The 15,342-nt window shown below is 40.2% G+C and overlaps 1 protein-coding gene across 1 annotated transcript in view; it reads right to left on the bottom strand.

The window, feature by feature from the left end:
* The window catches only part of NOX4 (NADPH oxidase 4), a 102,139-nt gene that overhangs the window by 56,365 nt on the left and 30,432 nt on the right, over positions 1-15,342 (bottom strand). The window contains exon 12 of the mRNA XM_030477485.1: positions 19-79. Coding sequence (XP_030333345.1) covers positions 19-79 — 61 coding nt within the window. The remainder of the gene's footprint in view (positions 1-18; positions 80-15,342) is intronic.

Below are 15,342 nucleotides of genomic sequence, written 5' to 3'. Positions count from 1 at the left end.
AATTGGTTTTCTACATACCTGTCCAGTCTCCTACTACTTTAAGGTGGACCCCAAACGTTGCTTTGGTATCTGTAGGGCACTAAAAATATTAAATATATTAAGGACTACTTCTGAGTAACAAGAAAATAACAAAACACATTCAAAGCACAGCTGTTAAGACAGAACCTGGGGTAAATATGTCCTTCCTGAGCAGCCGTACCAGCAGCTATACTGGTATATAGCTACATATATACACTTTAGCAAACAAGTCTAGCATCAGTAGAGTTCAGAAAGCCAAGTATGGATAGTCTTCACTCAGTCTTAACCTTTTCTTCTGGTCACAGAGGGGTTTGGGATGGGCTTGTGATTTGGAGCAGCCACTTCACTGAGCGTTACTCAGCAATGATACCAACTGATGATCCAGCAGTACAGAAATACTCCCTCTACTATTGACACTTATCGTTCAAAATCAGGAAGTGTATCATCACTCCTAAATCAAGGTATTTAAGAGATTCCTGGTTCCTGAATGTCAGGGCACATGTTTTCAAGCTGATCACTCTCACGAAACTGACACCTTCTAAATGGAAACAGATTTTGCTGCACTTCACAAGAACTTAAGAGTTTGCAAAGGGAAAACACCAGATTGCATGACACACCATATTTTGCAGTCATTATTCTCCCATTCTGCACCTATGTCCTTGCCTTGGGGCTACTTACTTGTGACTATCAACACAGGAATGACATTATTTACAGTCTTATTCACACCACAGTATCTAAAAACCCCCAGTCAAGCCACGTCAAAGGTCTAAGGAGTGCTGTCAGTTTTGTTCCTTGTTAGCTATAGGAAGATTTCAAATGCACTCTCTGGACAGCTTCTACAGGTACACCAAGTGATTTCACACATAAACAGGACAAGCAACTATTCCTTAAAAGAATATTCTTCACTTTCCTTTTATAAACCAACACCACTGTTTTCTTGTCCACAGAAGATATTACTATTGAGTTTTGACACCTTTCTTAGAAACTGTAATGACTGATCCAAGGTCCATCACGAATCCAACACCCAACAGATGACACTCCTGGTTTTTTTGTTCTACTGCTACAGACAAAAATGAATTCTCAGGAGAGGGCTTAAATTCAAGGAAATCATCTATATTAGAAATAAAAGAGGCCCAGGTAGTGAATCCAAGCTCCAAATAAGCTATCAACCATCACTTCTTGGCTCTGTTCTGGACCGTTGCCATTAGCATTGCCAAGATAATCTGTTGAGGAGTGGGAAACCTGATCAGTTCCTATCAGTTCTCTACTTAGCAGACACAGATAAAAGGTTAGTATTCTCTATATCTTGGCCAACTTAGAACAGGGAATGCAATGTCCCAACTAGTCACTCCATGTTCCTGAAGGGGAAGAGCATTCTTGTTAAGAGTACTCATTACTAGAGAGGCTCATATTTAGTTCCTTGTCAAGTATCCCTATAAAGTTTTGGTACAGAAACTTATGTCAGAATTATTTCAGCAACTCTTAGCCTTCAAATAAAATGGCATCAAGGGAGGGATGCACGCAAACCTCACACAATGAGGCCATTATTTGCTGTGGCTCATTGCAATGTCTTCCAATAAAGATATCAAGACCAATTCTCCACATAGAAGTATGTAAACAGCCTCTCAGCTAGAAACTTGCATACTGGCTGCAAAAAGATCTGTTCTCCTGGGAGTGTCTCTAACAGCCTTTAGCTGAGTTCATTTTTCAGTCTGGGCTGTCCCAGGGCTCTCTGTGTTTTATAGGAGGTTGAGTGATGTTCTTAGTCCAATTACGCACAGTCCCAGTTCAGCATATCTTCTATAAAATTGTCTGTCATTCCCTCCTTCCATTAAAGTTAAAGGCAGAATACCCCTTGTCTCCAGCCAGAATAGTTTCAAATCTGTTATCTTTTAGATTACCCTTGTGATTATCTCCTTTCTGCATTACTCTGAAAAAAAAAGCCAATAAAAATTAGATTTATTTCTTTTTTGGACTTTAGAAAGCCTATTTTGATACTTATAACCGGGTATGAGACTTGTGGAAAAATCTTACTGTGCAGCTAAATCTTACCAGAAGAAACACACCCATCATCTATGCTACACGAAATGAATTTCCCCTGTCCAAGAGAGGGGGAAAGATTGTAGATAGTAAAGCAAAGGGCCACCAAGACAATGAGAGGATTGGAGAACCTGACATACTAAGAGAAGTCAATAAGGGAATGCGCTCATGTAACCCACAGACCATTGGGCATGTGTAAGGAAGTGCAATGAAAATATCCGCTTATGTATTTAACCTTCTTCATGAGATCACAGAATCATAGGACAGCTGAGGCTAGAAAGCACCTCTGGACCCTGCTCAAGCAGGTCTGTGAGAGCAGGTGGGCCAGCGCAGTGCCCAGTTGTGCTTTAAATGTCTCCAAGCATGGAAACTCCACAGACTGTCTGGGCAACCTGTGCCACCCTCGAAGAAAAAAGTGTGGGTTTTCTTATGGCCAGATGGAGCCTCCTGTACTTCAGTTTGTGCTGTTCTGTCACTGGGTGTCCCTGAGAAGAGTCTGGCTCCATTTACTTCAATACTGCATCAATTCCAGTTCTCTCAGCCTCTCTTCATATGAGATGCTCCAGTATCTTATTCATCTTCCTAGCCCTTTCTGCTCCAATATGTCCATGTCTTTCTTGTACTGGGGAGCCCAGAATGGGACACAGAGCTCCAGATATATCTCACCAGTTCTGAGCAGAGGGTCACCTCCCTCAACCTGCTGGCAATGCTCTGTCTATTACACCCCAGGAGGCTGTTGGCCTTCTTTGCTGCAAAGGCACATTGCTGGCTTATGGTCAGCTTGATGTCCACCAGGACCCCCTGGTCATTCTCTTCTGAGCAACTTTACAGCCAGTGAGTTCCCATCAGTAGTACCTCAGGTAATTCTTCATCAGGGGCAGGATTTGGCAATTCCCTTTCATGAACTTCACGAAGTTACTGTCAGCCCAGTTTTCCAGCATCCCAAGGTCCTTCAAATGGCAGCACAACCACATATTGCATCATCCATTCTTCCAGGTTTTGTACCATTTGCAAGCCAGTATTGACCCCTGAGGTACAGTACTACTGAGGTACAGTACTACTGACTGGCCACCAGCTGGACTCCGTGCTACTATCACAACCCTTTAAGGCCAGTAGTTTTCCACCTACCTCCCTGCCCATTCATCTACTCCACACTTCATCAATTTCTCTATGAGGATTTTATGAGAAACTGTGTCAAAAATCTTGTGAATAATGATGCTCTTGGCCATTTTATGTATCTAAGTCTCTGATCACCTAATTTACTTTCAATTTGCCACATCTCATCTTTAAAAGGCTGCACAGCTAAGCAGTGCTTCAAGATCCATATTACAGTCAGCTCATACACATATTAAACTGACATCTACTTATGTTCTATGAAGACAAGCACAAGCTGAAGCACCCTCTTAAATTGGAAATCAAGAGAATAAGCACATGAGCCTTGGTCAAATAAAGGTGTATCAAAGTGGCCTCAGCAATGCATGATGTCCTCTCTGCAGCTGTGAACAAAACCAATTAAAATATGTTTTCAAAATGTGTTTTGGCAAATAGTGCTTGGATTTCCCTCTGCTCCTTTTAGTCTGGGAGCCCTAAGAAACAATCCAGTGACAATTAACTCTACTGTGGTGGGAGCTGCATGCAGCACCTTATTCCTTCTTACTGCCCAGTACAATACCCAAGAGGAAATTGTAAAGATTAGCCAATCTTGAAGAAAAAATAAAAACCAAACAATTTCCTTTTCCTTAAATAAATGCTTTCCAAACAGGTAAATCACTAATTTGGATAGCCTGTAATGAGAGGAGATATTAGACATTGTTAAACAAACGGTCACAACCAGTAAGTTTTTCAGTAGTTCATTCTGCATTTTGAAGAGTTAAATGAACCCCATCTGCCACACTCATTTGATTAAAATGCTATGGTACATAAATTAACTGTGGCAGCTGTGCAATTACATGAACCTATGTTAATCTCATTCTGACCTCAAGCTATCTATACCTTTAAAAAGTGAAAGATTTTTCAGGTGGGAATGTCTACGCTAATCAGGTTACCTGCCAGCATTTGGCCATCCTCCAAAACCAGCTGAAAACCCAAGGAATTCTGTTAAGTTTAGTAGAGCTGTGTAGATTTACACCCCTGGAGAAACCAAACTATGTTCTTAGCATTGAAAAGCTGGTAGATTTCTTCAGAGCTGTTAATCACATGACAGCAAGTTTATAATGTCTATTTTTATTTCTGTGTGTATTTTCACATTCAAAGCAGTGAGAATACTATTTTATATGTAGATAAAACTGATGGAATACAAATTATTCTATGTCTCAATGAAAAAACACCTTTCCATGTATTTCTTTTTTTTCCTTTTTTTTTCAAGCTAACTTGAAATACAAATGCAAATTACCCCATAGGGAACTTGAAACAGTCCCTGGAGAACTTTATGCTTATAAACCACAAAATTACCCTTACCAGTAGCTGCAGCTCTACTATTTACCTCTATGTTGACATAAAATATAGATATTTTTTAATAATCTTAATAAGTTAATTACTGGTTAATGCACTACTAGATGAATACATACTTGAAATGTATTTTATCTGTTTTACATTGTGAACATGATCTCAGTTATCCTCTGTGCTTTGCTTTTAGACAAAGTGAGTGAACTGATTACTGTTGGATCATAGCAGTAATACTTTACACCCACTTGATAATGGTATAAAAATCTACTGGAGGCGATGAGCAATGGAGAAATCTGTGCATATGAGAACACAACATACAGCAAATGAAAACTATGTTATTGGCATCTGTGTTTCCAGCTCAGAATACCATGAATATTTAACATCTCTGGTACCTACTCGCAGCCAAGAATCCTGCCCAGAAAAAGAAACAGGACAAACCTTACTGAAATCATTTTAATGGTATTACATACTATTGAAATATTGTATACTACACTTTTTACACCTCGGGGTGCAGGGAGTTGGGGTGAGTCAACAGCAAACTAACAAGAAAATAGAAAGTTAATTTGAAAGTTTCCGGTTCTTCTGTACATCTCTACCATAAGAATTATGAAGACTCTTTAGAGAGCTATTAGATTTTGATTACAGTGCTGTCACAGAAGTGCTGATGCATACACCAGGATAACATTGCAGAATATCTATTATCAGAAAAAAGGAGATGAAAGGGATGCCCAAGTTATGTACCACCACGTGGCTCTGCAAATAAAGCTCCTTGCAAGTTCCTGTGGACATACTGCTCTCAAGCTGATGCACCACCGTAAGCACCATGTGTCTGGCGCTGTAGTGGGTGGCCTGTATTGCGCCCAGCTAGAAAAACAAAGTGAAACCTCATCTTTGATTCTGGGAACTACAAAGCTATTGCAGAGTCTTTAAATAAAGGGAAACTCCTTCAAAGGCGTCTTTTACTTTGGGGGAAAAAGCCATGATATGATCCCAATAGGGAATTGCAGATACCCTGGCAGGAAATGTAAACACTGCAGAGTTCCTGCTTTGTTTCCATGCCTCTGCCTGCCTGCCAGTGTGAACCAGCTGCACCACAAACCCCGTTTCATCAGCCTATCCTTGCTCCAGACTCGGACGAACCCTTACACAGATCAAGAGAAACACATTAAAGGCTTAGCACGCTTGGGAAAGAGGTGGAATTGGGGGGGGAAGAGGACAACTAAACACAATGTATTTTCCCTCCCATAAAGGAGAAAAAAGAAAAAAGAAAAAAAAAGTTTTTTCAGCTTTTTCAGCTGAGAAAATGCGAACCTCAGGAGCGCAATAAGCTGTAGCTTGTCTGTTTTCATACAGAACTGATATAAACATTCCTAAAATGATTCATCCTGCCATTAGGAAATGAAGAGGAGTGATGACAAACACAGGCATGCTATATAAAGGTAGTCAAAAAATAGTAGCTAGACTCCAGTCTGACTCTTAAGAGGTGAACTCTGTCACACTGGGCTACCCATGCTTTAAACTAATGAATCCCATAAGCAGCAGATTTCAGAGGAAAAAAAAAAAAAAGGTTAATCTGAGGAGTTATTCTTTTAAACACATCTCTGCCGCAAATGCTGGGAGATTCTCTAAAAGGACTCTTATTTTTCTGTTTCATGTTATTCTACAGATTGGATTTTGTCTAAAAGCTCTCCCTGTTAAGAGACTTGGCCTTACAGCTATCCTAATTTAACTGGCAGACATCAGCAGACATCATAACATCTTTGAATGTGGGGAAATCCTAACCACGGAACATGATTTGAGTATCAAGGGTGTCTGGATAATCAAGCCGAGACCACCATGCCTTGAATACCCATAGCTTCAGCCAGAGTCTTCCCATTGCACAGCTGACTCCTTGCAAGCAGCCCAGCTGCAGAAACATATCCCAAACACCTTTCCCTTTTGCTTTCAATTCCCTTGTACTCCTTGTTGTAGAAACCCAAACACCTGCAGTCTAGCTAGTGGAAAAACCACACCATAACACTGTGGGATGCTCAGGATGCGTCACTGGTCAGCTGCAGTGCCAAGAAGGATCACTCTGGTCATCTGGGGTCTAACTTCTTCTGTAACATAAACCACAAACCCACACCCAGCAGTTCCTGTGAGTCTGTAGTTCACCCTTTACTACTTCACTCCCTGCAGCCTCAGTTGTTAAATTACTCTCAGTGTTCGAAACAATCTCTTTTTTTTTTTAATGATGTCTCAATCTATGAGCATTTGTTCCTTGATTTCACTTTTGCACCACAAGAAAACACAAATCTTTACTGTAACAGATACCTTAGGATTGTAAATAGACAAATAGTAGCTGTAAAACACATACAGTGATGCATAAAAAATATACTGTTGAATAAATAATATGCAATTACTTTTTTAATTTTCTAGTAAGTCTGTAATAGCCCAACTGCTACTCTATTGCTGCTACGGATACTCTTCTACAGACTAGCCAGTGTTTCTTCGCCTCTGCAGCTCAACCAAGGTAAAATACCTTGCTGACTACCCTTTTACCCCAGCAGGCACATTATACTTCACAGACTCATGCTGGAAGGAACCCATAAGGATCATCAAGTCCAGCTCCCTATAACATAGTAAAAATGTTTCAATCCTAGCAATATTCGACCCACATAAATCCTGCATTTCAAGTCACTAGCTAGTAGAAAAAACAACCCACAACCTTACGGGATGCTCAGGATGCAAGTCTTTGTCCCTGAAGGAGTAGAAGGCAGCAGAGTGATGTCTCTGCCCAAGGCTGCCTCTCCAAGTCCTCCAAGGGTCTGCGGACACATTGCCAAGCCATACTGCTGTGCTGACAAACACAAGAACAAGGAAACTAAATGGCATAAAAGTCTCCTTCTCCATCATCCTTGGGCAGCAACTATGGGCCATCTCCAGACTCGTGCTAACTGGCTCCCTGTGGCGTGAGGCATTCATGGAAAGAACCATCAAAGGATCAACAGGTTTTCCGGTTGGATCACCAACACCTTTAATAACACTGTGTCCCTCCAAACTACCCTACCAGCACACACAGTATTTTGCCAGGATAAAGCACAGATCCCAGCCAGTCAGCTGGTCTTAACTTTAGGACAGCAAGAGGCAGGGTGCTTCATTTCCTCTAATACTTTGTCCACATGTTTAAAAGTTGTGCTTGGCTTTTTCATTTTGACATTCTCCTGCACTTCCTAGACCTTTCCCTAACCCTAGCTAGCAGCTAACTGCCTCTGATGGGAGAAGGCACACTACTGGAGTCAGCAGATGCTTGATATACACTGTAAATTTACTTTCATAATATAAGAAAAAAAATAGCGCTCATGAGAGGGATCAGACACCTTCTGTTTAAAGTATCTGCTGAATCAGGACTCAAGATTTAGTGAACTCAAGTGTAACAATTTCTATATTCCCTTGATCCAAAAGAGTCAGATTTGTAAGTTTAAATGAAAGTAAAGGTTTACATAGGGTTTTTATACAGACTCCAAGACTATTAAACCCAAAACCAAACAAGAAGTCTAAGGAGGCACAAAAGGCGTCTGAAATATTAATCTATTTTATTCTTGTTTTACTTAAATTCTTTGTCAAACAGCTGCTAGATTGTCTATTTCTATGAAGAGCAGACAAGCTCTAACAGTTTCTTTAGTTTGCCAGCAAGATACTTCATATCTGCATTTCCCTAAATGCTCTGTAACTCATCTCTTAAAGATAAGTTTCATAACCATTTGCACAAGATATTTAACAAATCTCATTAGAACGTCATCATGTTAGATTTTGCGTTTATTGTATTTATCTGTCAGTATGAACTTAGCTCCTGATGTCCTCACATACTTCTTACTCAGGCAAACTTCCAATGACTTTTCAATTATTTTTTATGAAGTATTTCAGAATTTGGCCTTAGGCTTTTCCTGTTGTGGATTGTTTATTTCTCAAGTTTATAGGACAGGCTATGTTTTTCTCCATCATCTCCAGGTTTGCTCCTTGCACAGTACAAAATTTCTTGCTTAAAACAAGCTTTGAGCTAAAACTTAACTGCTAGACTCTTAATACCTTTACTGATTTTAAGTTAATTCTGGATTACTCAAGGATAAAGACAACCGTGGCTCTACAAAACACTGATTTTCTCTTACAAAAGCAAATGCGTTACTTGTAACAGTTGTTTATACTCATGTATTATTTGCTGACACCTTTCTGACAAGGCATCAAACTCAAAAATGTAAATGTAGAGATCAGGGCCATCATCTTGTAATCTGACTATGCCTAAATTCAGATACCAGATGGACTTAAATAGAGGTGTGGAGGTAACAAGGCAAACTCAATCTATAAAAAAAATCAAACCAAAACAAATAAAAAACCCTAAATGGCAGAAAATCTATGAATAAGTAATAGCTCTGAGACTATTTAGGTACAGTACTGTAATTAGTCATCCACATCCAGAAACCTCTTTCAGGCAATTCTTCTACCTACTCTGAGATGATTAATGGACTTAAAAGTTTCTCTGCCTAGGGTTCAGTAATTATTACTTTATAGGATTTTAATTTGGATAATAATCAGGCAATGTAGTCTTTCTCAGTAATATATACTTGGATTTTGTTTGTGGATCTGACTACCTGCATATGCAAACTTGTCCTCTCCCCTCCTCAAAAGAGCTTTGACTTCCTCAGAAATGCACACATACTGGCTCCCTAACTTACTACATGTCATAAACGACTTAGCAGAGATTTGACCATCCATATGTACGAGCAGAGAATTCAAGCCCCTCCAGGCTTTTTCTTTTCTTACTCATGCAGAACTATGTGTGGAAGAAAAGGAAGAAAGACGTTGCACTACAAATCCTCCTGATGTGATCTGCTTCAAATTAACCATCTGCGCAAAAAGACAGAGAATCAGCAAAAGGGCAGAACTTCTTGGAGCTTGTATGACCAGACTCTTCCAGGTTCTACTTCAATGGGATTTAAAAACAGATTCATTATGCAGCATTGAAATAGGGGAGGTCAGAGAACATTGTAACAAGGAGAAAATTTATAGTTTCAAAGAAAGTTTCGAACTACCTGCCACAGGTAGTTAGTTATATCTGATCACCTACTACCAGAAATAGGATATAGACATTGGACGAAGAGCCCAAACTCTCTGGAGGATCTGAAGAAGCAGCCACTCATGCTAATATAAAGCAGATGTTTTATAAAGCCCTAGAGTCTGAAGGCTGTGGTCTTTGCTTGGGTTATTTGTTTTGGTTTTATATTTTGCTTTATATGTGTCACTTCCATGCCATCTGCCTCTATTAACTCTATCTTGTGAAGCTACTTATCAGTGGATATGCACAGTATGTCTTAAACAGAGAGGCAGAGAAAGCTCAATAGGAATTTATGCTATTTACCTCTGTTTGAGTACCAGCAAGAGTATCTTGGGATACCTATTAATTTGCTAACTTTAAAAAAAAATTGTTAATTTAAACAAAAGTCACTAAAGGACAACTTCAGTGCTGAACCAGTATTAATCTGAAAAGGCAACAAATATCAAGCTCAGGATATATATCTCTTGGAATGACAGATGAGGTCCTAGTCTGCTTTATAGATATGAGTAAAGTACAAGGACATTTATCCAAAATATTTAAGGTTGTACTGTCCACAGGAGCAGAAGAGGTGGGACTCTTTCTACATAAACAGTCAACTTCTTACACTGCAGATTAACATCTTCAAATTAAACCTTCTATTTTAATAACAGGTGCCTTTTTAATTGTTTCCAAAACGGATTATGGATGCTTAACGGGGAACCACAGGATGGGAGGAGGCATTCTACCAATGGTGCTGGGTCAGGAGGAATGATGGAGAAAAGAATGAAATCTCTATGTCAAGTCAGTAAGTGAAGGTTGACCTACACAAACCAGGCAATGCTTTTTCTCTGCCTGAAGACTCTGAACTTAGTGAGCTAAGATTTATTGTACTGGAAGGCTGCTATAAGGTCCAGAGACCTGAAACGATAATTTATTATACGCAATCGTCAGAAGTGAAAGAGGACAATCCTTTGAGACCCAGTATTTTAGCTGAAAAAAACCCCCAAACTATTCCAAATAGCAGCTCTATGCTGTTGCCATAAAACTTAATGAAGCCTTTCCATCAGCACTTCAACTTCAGCAAAGAGGATTCTGCAAACTAACTCATTCAACCACCAAGGCACCTGCTAAGCTCTACTCCATAGCCAGCACTGTAAAAGGCAGCAGTAAGAAAGACTCAGTTCACTACTGCATGTACCATTAGGACTAAGTTTTCTTTCCTTCTCAGAGGTGGTAATTCTGTTTTAGAGATGGTACCCACTGAAAGAACAGTTTTGTACAGTTTGCATTGCTCCATGCATGCACCAGAAGGAAGGATTTTAAACTTTAAGCTGTTCAGACATCAGTTTAGGCGAGCTCTGAATTCACACCACAATGGCAGAACAGTATCTCCTATCTTTGTGCAATGCAGATTTCATCTCCAAGGGGAGGCAGGGGCATGACAGCAGCTAGTGACAACCAAAACTGTCACAAATCTGGTGTAACAGATCATTTGATCCTGCATTTGTGGATGTTTGCTGCAGAACACAAGTTTCACTAAACCTTAGATCCGAGCCATCCCCAAATGAAGAATTAGCCTCTTAGTTTTGTCCTTACTTCAAGGTCACAGTCTAAGTCCCATGTGAAATTATGTAATTGCTTCCTACCGTCTTTTTCCGCAAGCAAATAAACACTACTAAAACAACAAGGTTACCAAGCTTTATGAGGTGCTAGGAGTAGACACCAGTCTTTTGGTAGCCAAGCTGTCTAAACTGCAGCTTGTGAGAGTTTGTGGCCTGCATTGACTCTAGGAGATTCAGCAGAAACTACATGAAAGGACCCAGTGCATCTTCTGAAGCACTTAACATCTGCAAAACAGAAGGCTATTTCCATGAAGCTTACTTCCAGTCACTGCATGCCAATGCAAGACATTCCAAAGACATAGCAGAAAAAGTGACTTCTTTTGTAAGACACTAAAATACATTCTAAGTTGGAATCGACTTCTGAAGTCATTCATTAGCAGAAAAATAGAAAGCATGCAGCTATAAACGGTCAGTACTATGGTTTCGTTCTGCTGCAAACAACCAGTAGTGTATTTAAGTGTCTGGAAGGAGAGTGAACTCAATACCAAGTGGAAAATACAAGATGGAGTTGGAAAGAAAACCAATGCCACCATAAAACGCAAGCCTTGGACTCTTCTTGTTATACAGGTTAAAACAAAGAGTAACCAGAATGAAGCCAGAGGAAATAAATACTTCCCAAAATGTTTTGGTAAGAGGTGGGGCTTTGTATACTAAAGAGTAGAAGCAGTATTTGGGTATTTGAACTGTGATGAAGGACCCTCCTTACTAGTAGAAATCTGTACTACTGCTAACACTTGTTTTCTTTTCCAAGATTGTTATAGACAGTGACATTTAAACTGTATTCCATAGCAGATGAGTTCCACACTTTCTTCCACAAAAATGTAAAGAAATGTCAGTCTCAGGAAGCAGAGCACTAAGAGATTTCTGATGTTTCCTTGGATGGTCCGATCTCCAGACCACACTGTGCACTTGGTCTGAAAGACAAATCTCCATATTAGAGTTCATCAAGTGGGAACACACAAAAATAATTTGACCATTTACAAACCCTCAACTAAAATATTTGTTTACAGAAAATATTTCTCCCTACTACAGATTAAAGTATCTTGGAGTTAACTGTATTCTGCTCAGATTCAACTGTAAGATGCAATAACGTCCTACCAAGTAACTCAGAAACAAAGGTGCATAGGACTGAAAATGTTACTAACACTGTTTTATACTGCATATAACAGTTCTGTACAGAAACCAGTAAAAGAAACACAGTAAAACATGTTAAAAAGAAAGCACTTTGTTAAAGTAAAACCAAAGACAATGGAGCAATGAAGACAATATGAAGTGAGTAGCCCATTATGAACTACCTAGCACTGGCCAGCGGGTCATTTGCACGAATCCCAGGTGTTGAGTAACCCCTTCCTATTCCAAGCCCTTCCAATGGATAACAAAGTCAAGGAGCCACACAAATAAATAAAAAGTCACTTGCGAATAAAAACCAGTGGAAGCACACTTCAAAAATTGAGTTTAAAAATGCCAGCTTCCATATTGATCGTGAGAGGAAAATGGGACCTCCGAGTGCTTGAACTTCAGTGTGTACAAGTGACACTGGCAAAGGCCAAGGGAGGTGATCCTTCCATTTATTCAACACTGGTGAGGTCACACTAGCACACCCAGTACTGCGTTCCTCACTACAAGAGAGATGGACATACTGGTGAGAGTCCAGCCAAGGCCCATGAGGATGATTGTCTGGAACATCTCCCTTACGAGGAACGCCTGAGGGACCTGGGACTGTTCAGCCTAGAGAAGAGAGAGATGAAGGGGACCTTATCAATGCATATAAATACCTGAAGGGAGGATGCAAAGAAGATGCAGAGAGGCTCTGCTCAGCAGCACCCAGTGGCAGGACTAGAAGCAATCGGCAAAAACTGAAACACAGGATGTTTCCTCTGAACATCGGGAAACTTTTTTACATTGAGGGTTACTGAGCACTGGCTCAGGTTGCCCAGAGAGGTTGTATAGTCTCCATCTTCAGAGATATTCAAAAGCTATCTGGGCATGGTGCTGGGCAACTGGGTTTAGGTGGCCCTGCTGGAACAGGGGAGTTGGACATGTTGATCTCCAGAGGTCCCTTTCTATCTCAACCATACTATGGTTCTGTGACATGAAGCCTTTGACAACAGAGCCAGGACACAGGTTAGCAATGAAACCAGACTGGCAGCTCTGAGTTCAGAGCAACACACATTTTGCTTCTCCAAATTCCCTGTGTGCATTTTGCATCAATGACTTCTGCTCATTCCTCCCATCAGCACGGAAAGAACTCTTTCCATAGACAGAAAGGAAAAGAAAATAAAGGACGCTGCACACATTCCTGAACAATGCCTACCTCTTTATGTCCACTTGGTTACGGTTCAGAGCTCCCTCTGGCTCTGAGTGAAGCACATGGGAGCTTTGCCAGAGTGCAATGGGAGTGGATTCAGGCTCTTTACATAGCCTCCCAGTGTTTCCCTCCACCCTGGTGTTATGTAAGAAACTGAGCTAAACTGTAAATATTACACAACCTTGAAAAGGGAAGGGACTAGTAAGATATCTGCATGACTCCTTCATGCTGATACACCCCTTCCTTTCCACTTCTTCTTATAGTCCTTGCTTAGAATATAAAGATATACCTGAACTTGACACTTCTCGTCTTTTAAGCATACTTCAGGCACAATGAGATCTTTCATCAGCTTAAATAGGACATCACATAGAGCCTGGAGCCAGACCTTTTAGTAGGGCCTGCTGCAATAAGGACAAGAGCTAATGGTTTTAAGTTAGAAGAGGGTAGATTCAAACTAGATATCAGGAATTTTTCATGATGAGGGTGGTGAAACACTGGCACAGGTTGCCCAGAGAGGTGGTAGATGCTCCACTCCTGGAAATATTTAAGGTCAGGCTGAAGGGGGCTCTGAGCATCCTGATTTAGTTGAAGATGCCCCTGCTTAGTGTCAGGGGATTGAACTATATGACCTTTAAAGGTCCCTTCGAACCCAAATCATTCTGTGATTCTAAGCAGGATGACAGCACCAGAAGCGGGCTGCAGTCCTCCCCCTAGCTCTGCTGCAGTCACTGCTGCACTGCACTTCCAGTATCCGAAGGCCCACGTCCCCCTCATGTTGCTCTTGCTGTGCCTCTGAGCACCACGATCCTACACCAGCCTAGGAAAATAACCCAGGGATTATCATTATCCAGGAAAAGAAGTAGCAGTAGTCTTCCAGCTTGCTTGGTAACTACAAGTAGGTCAGATGGGAGCAGAAAAAACTACTCGGTTAAGCTATTGCCTACACACTTTATAAGCACAGCCCCACGTCTGGCATTATATTAACAAAAAAAAGCCCTCTCTAAGCAGGACAGCAGCCCAAGGCATATTCTATGACCTAGAAAGACATGTGGAAATGACTATCCCCTGCTTAGGCTGGGCAAAAAGATTGTCATAAACCTAGACAGTTCAAATCCTCATTATGCTGTAAAATGGCCATTTACCCAATAACTGCATTTCTCCAGCATAGTTGATGTTCTACTGAAATATGTCTCTGGCAATAAAAATGAAGCTCAGTAACACAGCGGTAACTTCGTATCTTGTAATAGATAAAATATGTGTGCGATCTTGAAGGGTATGTTGTTACATTGAAGGATATCACTGTACTTTAAAGCGTACAGCAATGAGGATGAATAGAAATTGCCTGGTCTAGTATTACACAGTTAAAATACAATGCATTGTATGTGAGTGGAAATTGCTAGTTCTAATGCTACATATTTAATATCTGACTGTAAAAATTACGGTCAACTAGATTTTATTTATCAACTAGACTTATGTGTTGGTAATATACTGCACATTTTCTGAATATGAGTTACTTATATTCACTAAGAACACTCAAACTCACAACAAGAGCTCTATTTTCCATCTCTCCTAGATCTAGAAGTTTTCATGCAAAAGTAAGTTTTCAAAACATGCATTATTATAGTCTTCCATTTTAAATACTCGATGAAATCCTCAACTCTTACAAACAATCTGGCTTCAAGAAAACATCTAATTCAACTTCATCCTATGATCTAACCCAGTAGGTCCATATCAGCAGTCTCTTTTCTAATAAAAAAACTCTCATCATAACAAATTAGAAGTTTTGCTAGAGAAAAGAGAATTATACCAGGCGTAATACTCTTTGACAACATTATTTC

This window comes from Strigops habroptila, chromosome 2 (genome assembly GCF_004027225.2).
Source record: "Strigops habroptila isolate Jane chromosome 2, bStrHab1.2.pri, whole genome shotgun sequence".
In the NCBI taxonomy this organism is placed as follows: domain Eukaryota; kingdom Metazoa; phylum Chordata; class Aves; order Psittaciformes; family Psittacidae; genus Strigops; species Strigops habroptila.
The sequence above is the reverse complement of the archived record's forward strand: the minus strand, read 5'-3'. Positions and strand labels throughout refer to the sequence as shown.